This window comes from Palaemon carinicauda, chromosome 3, assembly GCF_036898095.1.
Source record: "Palaemon carinicauda isolate YSFRI2023 chromosome 3, ASM3689809v2, whole genome shotgun sequence".
Taxonomy (NCBI): Eukaryota; Metazoa; Arthropoda; class Malacostraca; order Decapoda; family Palaemonidae; genus Palaemon; species Palaemon carinicauda.
In genome coordinates this window covers 166800889-166821671 of record NC_090727.1, presented here as the reverse complement: position 1 = coordinate 166821671, position 20783 = coordinate 166800889, and the positions used below count along the sequence as shown (strand labels likewise).

Genomic DNA, 20783 nt, shown 5'->3' with positions numbered 1-20783 from the left:
TCATTACAAATTGACATGTTATTGATCTAAAATCCATGTGTCAGACAATGAATAACACAATGATTTGCATACTGGTGGTTAAAAGATCCTCTAACTTACAGTTGTTAATATATTTACATATTATATAATTGTGGTAGTTTTGGAGAGTGCTCTACGGTGTGTATTCTCTGCAAACTCTCGTTCACAACTACGTTATACATTCACGATGGAGATGTGTTTATGCTCCGCACATCAATGGCTTGATTCTTTTCCTAGGTGGTATTCAACATGTGTTAAGGCTGAAGGTTTAATGCACCCAGGATGAGCGCTTCCTTACTCGATAGTAAGCGCATTTTCTCTCGCTAGCTTTTAACGCTGTTTATTCTTGTTCCCTTTCATCAGTATAGCTATATTATTTATTTCACACATATATTTATTCTACATTCGCTGTTATGGTGAATACAAACTAAAAAAAAAATGTAAAGGAAATAAATAGTGTAAAGGAACGTAAATGGACATAAGATTAGGATATTACTAGTCAATACTCAAAATAAAGGAATTGATAGTACACTTGCGATGGACATTGGTAATCCCCCTCGTGGGTGATAATGTGAGTTGACGAGTTGATGGTACCAAACGTTTATAAGCCTCGATCCTGACTATAGTTTTTTTTTTTTTTTTTTTTTTTTTTTTTCTTTTTTTTTTTTTTTTTTTTTGCCTCCATCGTGCCTTAATGCATTCGCAAAATCAAATTTAGACTTACACCACTACTCCTATACTCTGGCAAGCGATACATGTTAAGCTGGTCTCGGAAACCCCTGTGAGTCATTATTTCTTATATATATATATATATATATATATATATATATATATATATATATATATATATATATATATATATATATATATATATATATATATATATATATATATATATATATATATATATATATATATGTATGTATATATTCTTTAACTTTCACATTCACAAGAGCAACAATAGCTATGTGGGTAGGCTACTGCCTAGAAAACTTCTTAATAATAAGACTACATATATTAACCTCATTTACGTTCTTTTACTCTTTCTATGCCCCTTTATGATGTTCAGTAAAAGCGTTTGTTGTGATATTTGCAAGAGCCAACATTCAGCCAATGGGCATGGCGAATTAACGACTTAACGGCTTTCGCGTTGGCTAGTATCGTTGTATTGAATGGCTAACTTTTATAATATTTATGGCTGGCCTTGCCCTTTCCATCTTATCATAACTTTTTAATAGACTATAATAATCGTGACATTGAATTTATTGCATTAATCTTATCGCAAGTTTTATTAAATTTCAAACGATAGACATTATAGCTTTCCAGATCTGTATGATCTTAATTGTACATTAGATATGTAAAAGAGAACATCTATTTTATTGAACCTCAACTCTGGCATGGTTTAACTCTGCATCAAATGCAGTTACTGTAGTACTCTATAACTTTAGCAAACTGAAGTGTGTAGGTTACAGTATATCCCAGTAAAAATAATTCCTCTAGTTTCTATTTTTGAAATATTCGTAGGAATTACATTGAGATTGTTCGATTTTGAATCTCATTTTGAGAGAGAGAGAGAGAGAGAGAGAGAGAGAGAGAGAGAGAGAGAGAGAGAGAGAGAGAGAGAGAGAGAGAGAGAGAGAGAGAGAATGTTATATTTTGGTAGAGTATAAATTATCTTTAGCCTCATTTTATCCTTTCCATATCAGTGATTATGACCCTCTAGCCATTCAGCTAAAGGGAGCTTTTAATTCACACTTCATATTTTATATATAATTGTTATTAGGTTATATATTTAGAAATTAGCTTTCTAAATAATTTTCAAATAATAATTTATCAATTCATATAGAAATAGATTTACAATGAGATAATTATATTCAATGTTATCATGCTGAGCAAATGGCTTCCTCATGCATTCTCAAATGTTGTTTACAGTGGGCCAACATGGCGACGTCACCTCCCCGATTAGATGATGAAAGCCTTAATAGTCGACTTAGTAGTTCGACCCGACCGAGAGAATGGATCAAATTGAACGTTGGAGGGACGCATTTTCTAACTACGAGAACTACCTTATGTAGGGATCCAAATTCCTTTCTATGTCGGCTAGTACAGGAGGATCCCGAACTTCATACTGACAAGGTTGGTCTACGGTCAGGTAGGCGGTTACCAGTCAAAACATCCACTTTTTTTCATTTATACATTAATTAGCGAACGGTATACCTATTTTTATCATTCTATTAATGAGTAATATAGAGGGACGAGTTTTATAGAAATATAGCAGGACTACATAGAAATTTGTATTTCAAATCGGCAACTGTTCATGTATGATGTCAAAGTTAATTATCCAGATCGTAAACAAAATTCTCAAATCTAGAAGTTTTTTTTGTAAATATTTACTGTAATATAATATTCCCAATAAATAAAGTAATTGTTCCTGGTGCATTATTGTTACTTTGAACTGTTCTCGGGGCCTTTGTGTAACGACGGACAGGACTTAACCTAAATTTACATGCCGTGACAATACCTACTCACCTAACAGGGGCTAACCCCCCCCCCCCTGCAACCGCTCTTTAGACTGCTGTATTCTTAGTAAAATGGTTTGGAGTGTATGTATGATAGCGGCCACCTGTATGTATGATTACGGCTAACTTAGAATACGGCAGTGTAAGGGGGCCGCAGGTGGGCGTTACCCGCCCCCTCGTTAGGTAAATAGGTAAGGGTAGGGCTTGTAGGTTAGGTTAGGGGGGAAAGTTTAGGTTAGTTGATGTCCATTTTTAATCTGTACGTGACGAACTGGCCGCTGATATACAAAGGCTCCAGTGGTTGAAAACGAGGAAGTTATGGGACATGGCTGTCATCTTACATACACCCCATGTTCTCATGAAGGTAATGAATGGAAATCCATAATTTTCAAATTACGATATTAAAATTCCAGGACTTTTGATTAAATAACAATAACATGGGAGCCTTATCCTTATCTACTTACCTTAAACTGTCATATCCTTAGCTTCCGATAAGACAAAGTTTCAACCCTGTGTGTGCTTCCCAACTGGATTTACATTTGAAACTGGGTTTTTTAACTATTTTCTATTTCAACCCATCTATAAAATTTGAAAAATACATATTTCTGGCACTTAATTACATTAAAACCATTCAAAATATTGGGCTCTTTATTTCCTCTGAGAGGAAAATGGCCACTTGTTGGGATGCCAACTGCTGTTAATACAAACATCCTTCTCTTTTTTAACTACGTAGTTTCAAATTTGCGATGTAGTCAGGGAGGAGCTATTATTAAAAGGGAGAGTGCTTGCATAGAATCTGTGGCAGTAGTAGATTAACCAAGAGAAAGTCACATGACATTGAAAATGGCTATCAGGGCTAATAAAACAGAAAATGGAAAATCAAAGTTTAGACAGAACCCAGTGTTGAAAATTATTTGAAATGTTCTCTAAATCTTCTTGTCACATGGCAACAAAAACTAAGGGACTAAAAAAAAAATATTTTTATGAAAATAGGTATGTAAGTTATTCTTAACTGCTGAGTATAGGTTATGTGGTCCACACTAGTGCTTTAATAGGGATATATTCAATTACTGTATGTTGGTTAAATCAGTTTACGATTATTGTGTTGCAGTAAAGTAAAGACAATGTTTTTTCGACATGAATACAAACCCGCGTTCTTTTACTAGGAGATTGATTAGTGTGAGCAGGTGTTCAGGCTATTAATACTTTGAGTGAGGTGGCAGCTGACACCCCCACCCCCCCCCCCCTCAGTAGAAGCGTGGGATTAGCAGGAGAGTACTCTTGCTAAAGGATGTACACTCATTTGGATAATCAATTTTTGATTAGCCTTAAGAGAGAGCAGATGTGCTCGCTGCCTCTCCGCTTTTCTGTTTCTGGCTCTTCAAACTCTGTTTCTTTTATCGTTTTAGGGATGATTGCACTTGTTTGTGAAAAAACTGCTTGCAACTCAATCCAGGTGCTTGTGACACGTTCGTTACTTTCTTAGAGACGTATCCTCATTACAATTGCCCATTGTGCAGAGGACTCCAGTAAAACGAGTCTCCCTGGAACGAGGATTGGGAGTGTTCATCTTCCCAGTGGGAATGGTTCTGCCGAAGATGAAAGAAGAAATCTGAAAGGATTCTCTCAGACTTTCTTCTTCCGCAGTGACCCCCTCCCTTCTGTCTCTGCTCGTTTGGTCGGCTCTGGAGGACGAATGAGGAAGAGGTATGTGCCTTTTCTCATGCACAAGTCCTAAGGGAGCATCACTACCATGAGTGACTGTCCTTTCTCAAGAGTACTCGAGTTTTCTCGTTAGTGCATTCATGATTCGTCACCTGCATATTCTAACTCTTCAGAGTGAATGGGGAAGTGCCTGCACTCTCCCCTCATTTTAACAGAGAAGGTTTCTCATTACTCCTTCATGGCAGCGAGAGACGCACTCCTGCCAATTGCAGAACAGATACCTACCACTAAAGGGGTTTTTTCCCGTTGAAGTTGGGATGTTGGTTTATGATCCCATGTCCCTTCCCCTCAACCTAACCTTATGCTCGTCAAACAGTGGCACAGTAATATCTTTCTGTTCTCCTACCGCCACTTCGGCGCCTGTACCTCAGTCTCAGGCCCTGACTTGATCAGCCCCACTGACACTAACCCTTTCTCGATTACTGATCTCTCGTGTGTTTCAGTATCAGAGACACGTAGAGATGGGGAATTCGAATTCTGCTGGCTGGTTGGTCCCTGACCTTTGGAAAGATCAGGGCATCATAAGTGTCGACAGGTCACGCCTGCTCCAGTAGTCACTTTACATCTTTCTCATTGCTCACAGACAATATTGTGTTCAGCATGCTTCCATGTAGCTACCCCTTGGGAATCAGACTCTGCACAGTTTTGGGATATTGTCAAATTAGCATTTACCAGCTAAGTTATATCTGGTGGCAACTGCAGCTTTATCGGATCAGGTTGTTGAACCATTTTATTTAAACAACAAGGGTGTCTCCAGGAACCCTAGGGCTACCTTTGTTCATAGGGGAGAGAATATGTTGTTATCCTTTCATGTTTCCCCTGCCTGGTCGGCACCTACACCTAAACCTAGTGATCTGGCACTGTCCTCCCCACCAGTGTTAGGTCCCTTTAGTTCATGTTTCCAGGTACCAGAATATCTGGAAACAAAGAGTTGCCAGGGCAGGGCAATCCGTTCCCGATTACATAGGGAAAAGGCTTGGCCTAGTCCCAGTTTTACCCTAAGTGAGGTGTTGTAAGCCGAGGCAGGTCTCTCCACCTTCTAGACATACTTTTACCCTTGAGCTAGTTGAAGATTGAGATCTCTGAGAGAGAGAAAGATAGATCGCATTTGTTGAGCCCTAAAAGCTCCCTCTAGTCGGGGCAGACTTCCCTCACTGGAGGTTATCTCATAGTCCCAGTGTTTTTACATTCACAGGAAATTCCTGCGCCTCAGGGACTCCTCCAAATGAGACACATAGGTTCCTACCTCCTCCTCAGGCAAGTCCCAGAGTCGGAAGAATTCAAACTCTCCTGAAGTATTGGGCATCAATAGTAGTCTATAATGCCCCTCTCTTCAGCGAAGGATTCAGACTGTTGCTACAACTTGGTTCCTACTCCCAGCGAAACTCCTCCCAGGCCACGTTCTCCTTCCAAGGCTTACAATGACAACCATGATCCAACCCTGTCTCAGCTAAGTTTGAGGCATGGGTTGGGTGCTCTATGCAACGGTGATTCTGACTACTGCATACAGAAGGTGCACTACATGGATCCTTTCGCCATGAAACTCCTTCCACCGTGCAGGGTGTACCGGGATCAACCTTGCTTCAGGTTTTGTCTTACTCTCGCACTGCCACTGGGCTTTGTAAACCTACCTATTCCTCACCCAAAAGGCGAATGCAACCCTAGACCCAGGTCAGTGTTTCCTTGGTCTAAGCTGGTAACTGGCTCACAACAGAGGGTTAGCTCACAAATCTCTGCTTGGAAGGAATCCCTTAGAGCTGGCAATTCTTTGAGATTACTTCCTCCTTCCTTCGTAAGGCAGGGAAGTTTGACATCCTGATGATCTTGGTTTTCCCCTGGCTTTAGCTCCAGCAGTGTCAGCCTTAACTTGAGCCTGTCATAGTAAAAGTTACCTCAGGAAGGGAGAGTCTAGTGAAGGCTACCCTTCAAATTTCATACTGAGTTGACCATTGGTTGGTTATTGTCAGCTCTTTGACCAACACAAGATCTCTCGAAATCTGACAAAAGCAAGTTATCAAAGACATCTTCCTGTTTGCCGCCAGGGTGGCAGAGTTCGTTATGTAATCAACCAGTGAGCCAACTGTGTCTAGAATGAGGTTCTGTCAGCCCCAAGTCCCTGAGACAAATGTCAAAGAGGGAATTCTTATTGCTCTTAAACCCCGTCCTTGTCCCCAGTGGACAATTTTGTCACCCCTTCCCTTCGGTGCCAATTGTACTGAGGGCTTTGATCTTGAAGAGATGCACATAGGAATTTCCTTAACCCTTCCAGGCTGGATATCACCAAGAACAACAACTCTTCCAAACCAAAGAGGCAAGGAAAGGGAAGTTCTGTAGTGCTGCTAGATGTGTACATTGCGCTCGCTAGGGGAGGCTCTCCCCCACGATACCTCCGTTGAGAATGTGCATGAGAGGCAAGTGGTAGTGTTGGGAGTGCTCCAGGGGTGAACCCTGGAAAGTAAGCCTCCTCCGAGCATGATACGGTCACCCATCAAGTCTGTCATATTCGCCCAATGATCAGTGAACAACATAACCTTTCCGGCGGAAATCTAGACTTTTCAGCCTCGAATAAGTTTGTCCTTCAACTCCATTCAGTTGGAGACCGCAGTCTCGGTCAGACAGGCAATTAGAGAGAGGACTTTATGATCACAGTCAATTTATCAGATGCATACTCCCACATCCCGATCACAGTCGAATTATCAGATGCATACTCCCATTTTCCGATCCATCCGGCATCAAGGAAGCACAGTCAACCCTTGCTCTTCGCAGATGTTAGGTAACAGAGACAGGTGCAAAAAGTGAGGATCCACAAATACTTGTCAGTGGGACAACTTGTCAGGACCAAAAATTGGTCCAAGGACTGTACAAGGAAGTCGATGGAGACTTTTGTTTTGTTGGGTATCCGGACTGTCAAGTTTCTCGCCCACCAGGTTGTCAATCTGTGTGAATGTTATACTCAAAAGAAGGGACTCCACGATTTAAAAGTTCCATCGACATGTCTCCTATGTGGAAGTGACCAAACTGAGGAATTCTACGCTGGACGGCCTCTCCTATTTCAGGTTCGAGGACAAGTGGGTGGCAGAGCGCTGGAGGAAGTCCAACCAGGATTCTCTACTCCATAGGGCCATGACATCTCGGTCCTATGGAACAGCGCCCCCTCAGTAAAAGCTGCAGACGAGTAAGAAAGTAGGATTCTTGAGAAACGTGTTGAAAAATCCCTTTCCTGCCAAAGAACAGAAGGGCTCCAGGTCCTTTACGAAACCCCTGGCTTCTTCAGTCAACTCTTTCTTGTGAAAAAGGCATCTGGAGGCTGGAGATCTGTCATCGATCTCTCAGCTCTAAACTCCGTTCAGCATGGAAACAGCAGATACAGTCAGACAAGCAGTAAAACCACTGGACTTCACGTGTACACTGGATCTCAAGGACGCATACTTCCTGATCCCAGTCAATCTGACTTCATGGAAGTATCTAGGGATCATCCACAACAATAGGTATTAGCAGATCAAGATGTTGTGCTTAGGTCTTTCAATAGCCTCCAGAGTCTTCACAAGAGTTTTCACCCCACTGTCAACCTGAGTCCACAGGATTGGCATCCGTTTCCTAAGATACCGCGATGATTAACTGATCCCAGCAGACTCGGTGGCAACCCTTCTGCAGCATCAAGACAGACTCTCGCTTTGTTCCTAAACTAAAGACCTTTAGTTATTTATATGGATATTCTTTCGGCGAAGCTGGTATCTAATAGACTTTTAATGCGAGGTGGCAACCCTACCTAACCATTGTAGTGGGTAGGTAAGGGGTGGCGAAGGTCAGTGCTCTCGCTCACCCCTCCAACGTCCTCTTGCTGACGACGAGTCTTCACACCATCTTGCGACTACGTCATCACCTAACCTGCTGCCTCGTGTTTCTCCCCACAGGAAAAGTTCCTGCTTGCTTGCGCACCTCTTGCCTGCTGCGGATGTTAGGAGTGATGATCTGTCAGTTGCCAACGCTCCATTTGTTTGCCAATCGCCTGGACGAGATGCACTATCTTCTCGTCCTTCTGGACGATTACTCTCATGACGTCGTTCGTGGCGATTTGAGGTTCATCACGGAGATCAGAAATCATCACGATTTTGGCGCTCTTCTTCACGAAGGCATTCCCAATATAGAGCTAAGTGCTCGCATTCAAAGACCACAGGTCGTCACAGTCTCAGCGGTCTCATTCACTAGCTAAAAGCTTACGATCACGAACTAAAAGCTCACAATCATGAGCTACATGCTCTAGATCACGATCTGGACGCTTGCATTTATGAGCTAGGCGCTTAGTATCGTGATCAAGGCGCTCACGATCGTTAGGAAGATGTTCACGATCACAAGCAGGGCGCTCATGATCATGGCTCCCCAGACGCCTTAATTCCTATAGAACGGGATCAATTGACGGATCTGCAATGGTGGGTGGCTAAGGAAAACCTCCTCAGAGGACTTGATCTTGTCCCTCCTCCAGACTTGATGTTCTATACAGATGCCTCAAAAGAAGGATTGGGTCCCCACTTGCAGCATCATATGGTCTCAGGCCTTTGGTCCGAGTCTTAAAGGTACCAGAACATCAGTTCAATCAGTTGCTGGCAGGTCACTCTGTAGTGTTAATGAGCAACAACACTACGGTGGTGGCTTATATAAACAAGCAAGGCGGTACCTTTTCGCAGCCCCTATGCCATCTTGCAGTAAAGATTGTATGATGGGTAGAAGAATATTCGGTGTCCTTATCAGCTCGCTTCATTCCCGGCAAGAGGAATGTGCTCACAGACAAGTTGAGCATGATAACTCAGATAGTGGGCTCTGAATGGTCTTTGAATCCTCTGATAGCCAACATAGTCTTGACTTTGTGGGGTTCTCCGACCATAGATCTACAGTGATACCTCGGTACTCGACCATAATCCGTTCGAGATCCGTGTTCGACCTCCGATTTGTTCGAGTACCGAATTTTTTTTCCCCATAAGAAATAATGGTATATATTCTATTCCGTTCCCAAGCACTCGAACAGGCCCAAAATATTAATAAAACGTGTACCTAAACAACAATAATTATCTAAATGTGTATGAAATTGGTCAGAAAATCCTATAAAACAATTTTAAACCATTTACTGTACTAAAATAAAACAATTTTAAACCATTTTCTGTACTGTAGTGAACATACCTTTGAGCAGCGGTTCGATGGCATACAGGGATGGATGTGGAGAGGATGGAAGGGGGAGGTTACTGCTTGGAAGGAGAGTCCCCTTCCATGATGTGACGGGGTAGTTCTCCTTCAGGAGTTGTTTCTCTCTCCAATGAAAGGGTGGGCAGATCTATTTCAGGGGTTTCTTCTCTTCTTTGTCTCTTCTTTGGAGGAGAAACAGGCTTTGATGTAGCAGCTTTCTTTTCTTTTGTGAAAAACTGGTCTATTGTTAATTGTTTCTTCCTCCTCTGCAGTATTCTTCGAAAATGATACATGACACTATCATTAAACATATGCACTGCCCGGTTTGCTACTGCAATTTCTGGGTGGTATTTTTCAGCAAAAGCCTGCACATCTGCCCACTTGGAACAAATTTCATTGATGAGAGAACTTGGAACATCCTCCCTTACCTCATCCTCTTCTGAAGATTCCTGCTCCACAATCAGATCCTGCTGCTGTTGTTGTTGCAGGTGCAACAATTCCTCCACAGTCAACTCGGTAGAATGGCTTTCTACAAGCTCATCAATATCATCCTTGTCGACCTCAAGCCCCAAACTCCTGCCCATGACAACAATTTCCTCAACGACATCAGTGTCATCAGAAATTACAGGGGTAGCAGTGCTTGGACCCGCCTCTGGTTGGAAACCTTCAAACTCCCTCTCTGTGACACATGATGGCCACAGCTTACGCCAGGCAGAGTTCAATGTCCTATAGGTCACACCTCGCCAAGCTTGGTCAATCATGTTAACAGAGTTGAGGATGCTGAAGTGTTCCTTCCAGAATTCCTTTAGGGTCAACTTCGTGTCACTGGTCACTTCAAAACACTTTCTGAAAAGGGCCTTGGTATAGAGTTTTTTGAAGTTTGAAATGACCTGTTGGTCCATGGGCTGGAGTATGGGAGTAGTATTGGGGGGCAAGAATTTGATTTTGATAAAGCTGTATTCTTCTTTCAAGTCATCCTCGAGACCTGGAGGATGTGCAGGAGCATTGTCCATAACCAGAAGACATTTCATTGGCAAGCTCTTTTCAATGAGGTAAGCCTTAACCTGGGGGGCAAACACTTCGTTTATCCACTCAGTAAAGAATTGTCTTGTGACCCAAGATTTAGTGTTCGAGCGCCACATAACTGGTAGTGCACTTTTACAAATATTATTTCGTTTGAACACCCGGGGGTTGTCCGAGTGGTACACTAACAAGGGTTTGATCTTGCAATCGCCACTTGCATTTGCACACAGCAACAATGTTAGCCTATCTTTCATTGGCTTGTGACCTGGCATCTTCGTCTCGTCCTTGGTAATGTACGTATTGGCTGGCATTTTCTTCCAAAATAACCCAGTCTCATCACAATTAAAGACTTGTTGTGCGATCAAATTTTGTTCATTTATGTACCGATCGAATTCCCCCACGTATTTATCGGCTGCAATTTGATCCGAACTAGCTGCCTCCCCATGCCTAGTAACACGATGAATACCTGTTCTATTACGAAACTTTTCAAACCAACCCCTGCTCGCTTTAAATGTAAATGAATCACTTTCACTGGTACTCGGACTTTTCTTCACTAATTCTTCATAGATATGCAACGCTTTTTCACAAATGAACGCTTCACTAACACTTTCCCCGGCCAACTGTTTTTCTTTAATAAATATTAAAAGCAACTTTTCCATCTCCTCAATCACTTGTGGCCTTTGCTTAGTTACCGCCGTAACTCCCGTTGCAACATTCGCCTTCTTAATCATTTCTTTATGCTTTAAAAACGTAGAAATGGTCGACTTCGCCATTCCGTATTCTACCGCTAAATCGGACACTCGTACACCATTCTCATATTTCGCTATAATTTCCTTCTTCAACTCGATCGTTGTTCGCACTGTTTTCCTCTTCTCCTTCCCCTTAACACTCATTACTTTCTTGGGACTCATTATGAAAGCTAAAAAAGCAATTAAAAGCACTGAAAATCACTAAATCACAACGAATGCTGATCGCGCGTTGTCTGAGTGACGCTCTCGAGAGAACTGATGCTTCCCGAACAAGCGAGAGTGGCCGAGATGGCGCGATCATCACAAAGCCCATGCGGTCGTCACGTGTTCGGCTGGTCGAGTACCGAATTTTTGGTCGAGCACCGCAGCAAAAATTTCTCGAAAATTTTGGTCGAACTCCGAATTGTTCGAGTATAGAGTCGTTCGACTACCGAGGTATCACTGTATTTGCGACGTTCCTGAACTTCAGGCTCCCGCTGTATTGCTCCCCAGTCCCAGATCCTTAGGCTCTATGGCTAGATGCATTCCAACAACGGTGGGGCAACATTGATGTATACGCCTTTCCCCCCGTTCTGTCTGATAAATAAAATGCTCAACAAGACCAGAGCATCCAACAATCTAATGATGACCCTCATAGCTCCGCTATGGCATCATGCAGAATGGTTTCCGAACCTTCTGCAACTCCTAGTAGATCTCCCAAGAGAACTACCTCCATGACAAGATCTACTCAAGCAACCAAATGTGAACATCTTTCACAAGGTTGTCCCATCTCTATGGCCTCATATATGGAGATTATCCAGCATCTCCTCTCTCAGAGAGTTTTTTTGCAACAAGTTGTGAGAAGAATGTCTGGACACTTGCGAAGATCTTCAGCCTCGGTATACCAGACAAAGGGGACAATCTTCTGTGGTTGGTGTCGTGGAAGGGGTATCTCTCCCTTCCACTATTTCAGTAATAGCGGAATTTCTTGAATACCTTTGGGATGAGAAACTCCTTTCGGTATCAACGGTAAAAGGTTATCGCTCAAGTCTTAAACCTAGCCTTTAAAGTGAAAGTAGATCTTTCCTCTTTGTTGACGCTTTCATTACTTATACGATGCAAAGTTATGAGATTACTTGCCTCAGTCAGAGATCTCCGACCTCCTCCTTGGAACGTAGTTTGCATCTTCAGGTCCTTAAAAGATCCATTATGCCTTGCAACAGACTCTAATCTCACTTTGAAGATGGCGTTTCTGCTCACTTTAGCTTCTGCAAAGAGAGTCGGTGAATTTCATGGTCTCTCATACGACGTAGCCCATTCAAGGGGATGGGGAGAGGTGACACTCGGCTTCGTCCCAGAGTTCATTGCAGACTCAAAATCGGGGGGTACTGGACCCTAGAATTGGGCCCTTTCAGATCAAGAGTCTACGTTTTGGAACCAATGACCCAGATCAGTTATTATGATGCTCAGTGAGATATTATCTTGAATGCATTGCAGCAACTCAGCCCTGTTCGTCAGCACGGGTGGAATAAAGAGGAGGGTCACCAATAAACCATTTCATCATGGATTTGCAAGGTCATAGACTCTGCTGTATATTCTTACCCTCCTCCAGTTCGACAACTTGTAGCTCACGATGTCAGGTATATCAGTACAGCCCTAGCGTTTAAGCGCAACTTTTCAATGTTGTATGTAACAAGCCGGGCGTGTGGAAGCATCTGATGACCTTCACCGGCCTCTATTTGCAAGACAGAAGACTCCATATGTTCTCTGTCTTTCTTGTGGTGGCTACACAACAGGTGGTTTGAGAATGCCTTGGGCTCCTTATTGGACAGGTAGCAGATGGTTGAGGGCATTGGTTATCTGGGTCAAGTCTGGGATGAATGAATAAGAATAACAGGCTCTTTTCTTTTCTTCATCTTCCCCTCTCTTGGGGAACAGTGCCATGGGTCTTTCTGCAAGGTGGCATCATCCTCTGCAGGTAACAACCATTTCCCTTGTGTAACCTAGTACAGGTATGGTTATTACCGGTATTTTATACTTGTACTCAACCCCAATGCTTCCTGCTAGGTAAGCATTGCGAAATGTCCAAATATGTAGTGAGCATTCCTATTTTTAACTCTGAATATGTTTACCTAGACATTAATATGTTATCTCTCACAACCAAACAGGTTACACAGGCCGCTATCATAGCCACTAATGTATTATTTAGCGAGGTGTCAAGGTTCTCCTAGATACAGTCTAATACTGTACAAGGAGCACCCGGGTCAATGACCTAAGGGCGAGTCATCCCTTTAAATAATGTAAGGTTTGTTAGTGAAGGAACACATGACAAATTTCGAAATAATTTGTATTTTTCCTAACTAGTACAAACCTGTAGTTATTTATACAAATTGTTCCGCCAACACGTGTCCCCCTATAAGTCCTGCCTGCAATAAAAAAAGTAACGTAGTTCACCAAATGAGTGAGTAGATAGTACCCAGCCATCCCCTATCCTCTCCGCTATAGCGGTCGGGTAGGGTTGCCACCTTGCATTAAAAGTCCAATGGCTAACCTTCCAGCTTCGTTGAAAGATAATCCCTATAAGTAACTACAGGTTTGTATTAGTTAGGAAAAATACAATTGTTCCAACACGGAGTACTTACCTCGAACTACTTTCTTAGGAGTATCTGGGATCTCCTCCCAACCGACCAGAGTTTTGTGTAGTCTACCCTATACCCATTTTCTATGAGGGGTAACCTCAGGCTGAGTGATATGCGCCCTGAGGCTAACCCTGGGTCAGAGAGCATGCTTGCTCAGGTCTCGACCTCCAGTAAGTTCTCTGGTCGCTCTCCTTAATCCCAGTGTGACTCTTTGTGTCCCCGACCCCTTTGTGTCTCACGTGGTTCCTTTGTGCTTTTCCCTTTGCTTTCCCTGTGCGTTCTTGTGTCTCGTAGTGCTTCCTACTGCGTTATGGAGCATCCTCGCCGTTGTCCTGGGCCTATGGCCGGTAAATCATGTGGAGCGTTTCTATTGAAACCGGAAGTAGACCCACACTCCTTGCATTCGTCGTGTAGGGGCAGTGTGTACAGTATTCCCCTACCGCCACGTGTCCTGGAACGAGGTGCAGTGGGTGCGTTATGGCACCAAAAAGAAGAAGGCGACGAAGAAGTCGCCTAGGAAGTCGAGCATCGCTTCTCCCCTTCCTTCGCCAGGCGTGTCGTCGGGCCGAGCTTCCCTGCCACCCTCCCCTACCCAGAGTAGGGGACGAGGTAAGTCCGTTGCAGGGAAGAGGCCTGTGGCCCTTCCCCAAGAGTCTGAGCTGCAAGATAGTGGGGTGGTGGCGTCTTTCCAGGCAAGTATGGGGCCTGAGGGAGGGTCGGGAGTGTGTGTTGGGGACGGAGTCCTGGTGCAAGCAGGGCACGTCTCCTCTGATGACCCTATGTGGGGGAAAAGTGTCCCTAATTCTTCTCCAACCTCCTGGGCTTGTTTTTCAGGAACTTCTGCAGCCGAAGGTACCGCGGAGAAGGAACACTCGCCCACAGAGGACCCCCTCGCATGGGTGCCCCCGAAGACACCTTTCAGGTCCCCTCTGAGAATGGAACAGGGCTTCAGTTCCTGGTCCCCCACTGAAGAGCGTCCGCGCTCCCCTCCAGCGCCATCTGCTACGTTTCCGGACGTCTTTCTACAGGCTCCGCCGACGGTCGAGCATCGCGGGATCCTTCCTACGTCTTTGCGTGAATTGGCCCCTCCTAAACGGGCCTACAAATCGTCGGGTTCGTCGGTCGAGGCTTTTTCCTGCTCCTCGGAGGACGAAGCCCGGAGGAAACACAGAAGGCATCGAGAAAAGGCCCGCAAGAGGCATTCCCGCTCGCGCTCCCGCTCCAGGTCTCGCCATGGGAGGAGACGTTCCGGATCCCCCAGGAGGGAATTGAGGAGAAGTGGCTCCCCAGACGAGGAATGGGTGGTTATACCTCGCAGCAGGTTGTTGGAGTTAGCAGCGGTCCCAGGCTCTTCAGGTTGGCGCTCTAGAGGCCGTTCGCCGGAGAGGTACTCTTCCAGTAGCAGATTCGACCGACGGAGGGAGTCGTCGTTCCAGGTCCCAGCAGACAGGCATAAGTCCGTGAAGGTTCCAGCTCCATCCGCCCAGCGGAGAGAGTCGCCCCTTCGGTCTGGCAGCCGCGTCCAGACCTCCAGGACATCCCTGAGCCGCCAGGATCGTGAAGGACCGCTCCCCTTGTCGAGTAGACCCGCAGATACGTGGTCCTCCGTGAGGAAGGATAGACCGAGGACGGAGGCCTCCGTCTCGACGGCTATGCCCGTTCTTCAACCAGAACCCCAGGAGATGGAGAGGACCAAGGCCTTGGCTTCTCCCCGTACGGAAGCCTCCGACGGAGGTGCCCCGTTGCATGCAGCAGTTCGTCCTGCGGAGGGACTGGACGACCAGGGGGAGGGCTCTGCAGAGGAAGTACAGTATCAGCCTATCGCAGAGTGATATGACTCATCCGGAGACACCACAGGCTAGACGAGCCCGAGCCCTCCTCCGAAGAGTTCTGGCGGTCCAGTCTCAACAGGCTGGTGGATGCCCCCGTCCAGCAGAGACCCTCCCTGGCTCTGCCGCTAGCCAGGGATGTGAAACTAGGTAGAGCCCATGTGGACAAGATTGTGGCCAACCACGCCGAGGCTCCCAAGAACCAGAGTTCCTCCAAACTACTACAGGGCCTGAAGTTCCAGAGCAAGTTCTACCTTCCGGAGGGCCACCGTGCAGGCGCATGTACCCTGGAGCCTGCACTCGCCGTTTTGGGACAAGGAGCTGCGGAAGAGAGAGCCTCGTCAGCACCAATCTGTTTCTCCCATGCGGAAGCTACCATGATGGAGGAGATTGCGAAGGACCTGGTGAACGTCTCCTCCTGGCTGGATTGGTGGGCTTCTACCATGGTGGGCGTCCAGGCATCGTACGACCTCACGGTCCCTGAAAATCAGGCCTTACTCAAGGAGCTGATTAGCTCGGGGGGTAAGGCCCTGAAATTTCTCTCTTATCAGTCACTAGCACAGGCCGCCAACTGGGTCTTACGGAGGAAGGACACGGTCCTTAACAAGTTAACCAGACGGCTCCCCGATCGAGAGGCGAGGTCCCTGAGAAGCCTAACCCTGTGGAATGACTCGATTTTCCCCCTGAAGCCAGCTGAGGAGTTGATTGAAAGGGTCAGAAAACTCAAGGACCAGGGCGAGCCCAGACCTCCCCCAGTGAGGAGGCCCGCGCACAGTAGGTCATCCTCCGATGTTCCTCCGCCATCTCGGCTTACTCCTAACCAGACCAGGAGAGACACCCCTACTACGGCCTGGTCACAGTCCTCTCAGCCCTCCCGTAGGGGAGCAGCCTCAACTCAATCCTCCTATAGGCCTGTGTACGCAACGTCCAGAAGAGGGAGTTCAGCCCACGCCTCCAGGAGAAGATAGGGAGGGAGGCCCCCTACTCCTGCCAAAGCCTCAGAAGGGGGGGGGGCCTCAAACACACTTGGCAAGCATGGAAAGACCACGGAGCAGACCCGTGGACAGTGGCAGTCCTGAAGGAATGGTACAGGTTACCCTTCCTAGCGGAACACCGACCTCTGATACCAGATCAGCAGGCAGGGTGGCTAGCCCCCAAGGACCCCTTGAAAAAGACAGCCCTACAGGAAGAAGTCTCAGCGATGTTGGCAAAACGAGCGATGGAACCAGTCAAGGATCCTGGTCCGGGGTTCTACAGCAGGCTGTTCCTGGTGGAGAAGGCGACAGGGGGCTGGAGACCGGTCATAGACCTCTCAGCCCTCAACAAGGTCGTGTGCAAGACCGACTTCAAGATGGACACTCCGAAGTCGGTCTTAGCATCCATGAGGGAAGGGGACTTCATGATGTCAGTAGACCTCAAGGACGCCTACTTCCAAATTCCAATTCATCCATCCAGCAGGAAGTACCTACGGGTGAAATGGGGTACCCAGGTGTTGCAGTTCAGGACCCTCTGCTTTGGGCTGTCCACAGCCCCTCAGGTCTTCACCAGGGTCTTCACAACGGTCTCAGCCTGGGCACACGAACAGGGCATTTGCCTGATTCGGTACCTAGACGACTGGTTGTTACTTTCAGCCTCAGAGGAAGTACTGAGGGAACAAGGCGCGAAGCTTCTGCGGTTCTGCAACGTCCTGGGTATCATCATCAACCTGAAGAAGTCCCAGTTGATACCCTCCATCAGGATGACCTACCTCGAAATGGTTCTGGACTCCCGGTTGGCGAGAGCCTTCCCCTCCGTGGAGAGATTAGACAACCTAGACCGAGTCCTCCGCCCCTTCCTGTCGGACCAGCCCTGGAGAGCGAAGGACTGGCAGACACTGATAGGACACCTTGTGTCATTAGAGAAACTGGTCCCCCAGGGCAGGCTGAAGCTCAGAGAGGTCCAGTAGAATCTGAAGGAGAACTGGAATCAGAGGGACTCCCCCCACAAGGTGATCCCGGTGCTTCCAGAGACGAAGGAAGTCCTAGAGTGGTGGTGCGGCAGGTCGAACACCCTCAAGGGAGTGCCCTTTGCAGACGACCCTCCGGAGATGCTCCTGTTCACGGACGCATCAAAGGAGGGGTGCGGTGCCCATCTGCTCGGAAGGTCAGCAAGAGGGACCTGGACGAGCGAGGAGAAAGCCCAGCACATAAACGTGTTAGAGATGAGGGCAGTACGGAGGGCGTGCCTGGAGTTCATCCATCTACTCCGGGGAATACCGTGGCGTTGATGTGCGACAACGCCGCGGTAGTGGCCTACATAAAGAAACAAGGAGGACTGAGATCGAAGGAGTTGTGCGTCCTCACGTTGGAACTGCTGGAATGGGTCGAAGTAGAACAGATCAGGATCTCATCAAGGTTCATTCCGGGAAAAAGGAATGTCCTGGCCGACGGCCTCAGCAGGATGGGGCAAGTAGTGGGTTCCGAAAGGTCCCTGCACCCAGAAGTAGCCAGAAACCATCATTCTGAAATGGGGGTCACCGGTGATGGATCTCTTCGCAACGAGGTCGAGCGCTCAGCTCCCCGTGTTTTGTTCTCCTGTCCCAGACCCAAGCGCGGCGTTCGAGGACGCCTTCCAACATCCCTGGGACAACCTTGACGCTTACGCCTTCCCCCCCTTCGGGATGCTCAGACAGGTCCTCAACAGAGTAAGAAGGGCGGACAACCTGTGGATGACTTTGGTAGCGCCCTGGTGGCCAGAGAGAGAATGGTTCATGGATCTAAAAGAACTGGCACGACTTCCACCTTGGCCCCTTCCAGACAGGCCAGACCTTCTTCGGCAACCACATTTCCAAAGGCTTCACGAGAACCCTCGGTCCCTCCGGCTTCACGCGTGGAGGTTATCGAGCGTCTCCTGAGGAAGGAAGGCTATTCGTCGGGGACGGCAGCGAGGATGTCAGGCTACCTGAGACGGTCCTCGGCAGCAGTCTACCAAGCAAAGTGGGCCACCTTTACTAAGTGGTGCGCCTCTAAGAACATCAGGCCCCTGAGGGCCTCCATCCCGGAGATAGCGGACTTACTGGTTTATCTCAGGGACGTGGCAAACATGTCCATTCCGGCCATCAAAGAAGTACGGGCTGCTCTGGGTCAAGTCTTCCTCCTGAAGGGCATCGACCTAGGATCCTCCAGACATCTATCGATGATCATTAAGAGTTTCGAACAATCGTGTCCCCCACAAGCCGTTCGGGTGCCACAGTGGGACGTGGGCAGGGTCCTGAAGATGTTGTCAGAGCCTCCCTTTGAACCCCTAAAGGACATCATGGACAAGGATCTCACCCTCAAGACGGTTTTCTTATTGGCATTAGCTTCGGCGAAACGAGTAGGGGAGATACATGGACTGTCCTACGAGGTCTCTCACTCGAAGGGCTGGTGGGAGCTCACCTTCAGGTTCATGCCCTCCTTCGTTGCGAAGACCCAGAATCCTGCCGTGTGGGATCCCAGGTTTGAGGGGTTCTCAATACCAGCAATTCCTCATTTGGACAACTCGAAGGACTCGCGTCTGTGCCCTGTCAGGGCCGTAAGAAAATACTTAGAGAGGACAGCCAGACTTCGTCCCGAGATCAAAAGTCTGTTTGTGTCCACTATCTCCTGGTTGAGGCAGGTGATCATCAGGGCCTACAGTAAGGCAGGTATCCCCCTGTCAGGAAAGCCCAGACCCCACGACATTAGGGGTCTGAGCACCACGTTAGCGTTCGAGAAGAATATGGCAGTGGGCCAAATCCTGAGAGCAGGCACCTGGGCTAACCAGTCTACCTTCACTGCTCATTACTTGAAGGACTATTCAAGAAAATCCCTGGACGGTTTCTCGATAGGTACCGTCGTTTCTGCGCTCCAAACGGTTTAAAGGTCTGGCCCCAGTGATAACCGCGGGTAGAAAATACAAGAGACACAGGTTCGTTCCTTACCCCCCTTGTTCTTCCCCCCCCTTTTTTTCCACTTGAAATGGTCTCAGATAGGACTCTGAGCCGGGATACAAGGACCCCTACTTTGGATGGACATGGCTCCAAGGATTTCTTGCACAGGTGAGTTACTTAGACACTAAGATGAGTTTTTTTTTGTGTAGTTTCCCCTATTCTCGTTTTTCCTTAGGGTCATCAAGACCTAGCCTCCTATCTAGGTCTTGGGATATATCTCAGCACGGTCTCGAAGGGTTAAGGCCACTCCCACCTCCTAAAGTATAAGTCTCCTAAGAAAGTAGTTCGAGGTAAGTACTCCGTGTTGGAATAAATCACAAATTTTTAAGTAATTTGTATTTTTCCTAACAGTACTTACCTCAAACTACTTTCGGGTAATGGCCCGCCCTTCCTTCCCCGAGTGCCTCATGGAATTCTCAGAGACCTAAAACTACCAAGAACTTACTGGAGGTGGAGACCTGAGCAAGCATGCTCTCTGACCCAGGGTTAGCCTCAGGGCGCGTATCACATCAGCCTGAGGTTACCCCTCATAGAAAATGGGTATAGGGCAGACTACACAAAACTCTGGTCGGTTGGGAGGAGATCCCAGATACTCCTAAGAAAGTAGTTCGAGGTAAGTACTGTTAGGAAAAATACAAATTACTTGAAAATTTGTGATATTATTTCCAATTTTTTAATTTTCTTTTTAGTAAGCAAGGGCCTATTTTTCATTGATAATGTTCCTTGGACCTCTTTCTCACTTTCTGTCCTAATTTTTCATATAAGAAATAAAGGTAATTTTTCTTTCAGGATGAAAATGATGCCTACTTAATTGACAGAGATCCAACATACTTCAGTCCTGTCTTAAATTATCTACGCCATGGAAAATTAGTGATTAATAAGGACTTAGCAGAAGAAGGTGGGGATTTTACATATTGTTGTTCTGTATCTAATGGCTGTAAGGAAGTAAGCTTGATATTGATATTCCATTGTGTTATCATCCTTTTATTTTTTATGATAGAGTATTATGATGATAATTTTTTTTAATGACTTCTTATTGAATTGATGGAGGTAATCTTATAACGATTTTTGTAAAGGTTATGAAAAAACTATTAGTTGTGAATTTAGAGTTAAGGTGGAATATTTCATGTCTCATAATTCTCTTTAAACACACTTAGTGAATCCAAGCTAGCTTG

The 20783-nt window shown here is 46.2% G+C and overlaps 1 protein-coding gene and 1 pseudogene across 1 annotated transcript in view; one reads left to right on the top strand and one right to left on the bottom strand.

Moving 5' to 3' along the window:
- The window catches only part of LOC137638753 (nephrin-like), a 748229-nt pseudogene that overhangs the window by 152596 nt on the left and 574850 nt on the right, over nucleotides 1-20783 (bottom strand).
- Nucleotides 1939-20783, top strand: part of LOC137638752 (BTB/POZ domain-containing protein KCTD5-like) — a 40323-nt gene continuing 21478 nt past the window's right edge. Inside the window, exons 1-2 of the mRNA XM_068371099.1 lie at nucleotides 1939-2154; nucleotides 20398-20506. Coding sequence (XP_068227200.1) covers nucleotides 1960-2154; nucleotides 20398-20506 — 304 coding nt within the window. The 5' untranslated portion in view covers nucleotides 1939-1959. The remainder of the gene's footprint in view (nucleotides 2155-20397; nucleotides 20507-20783) is intronic.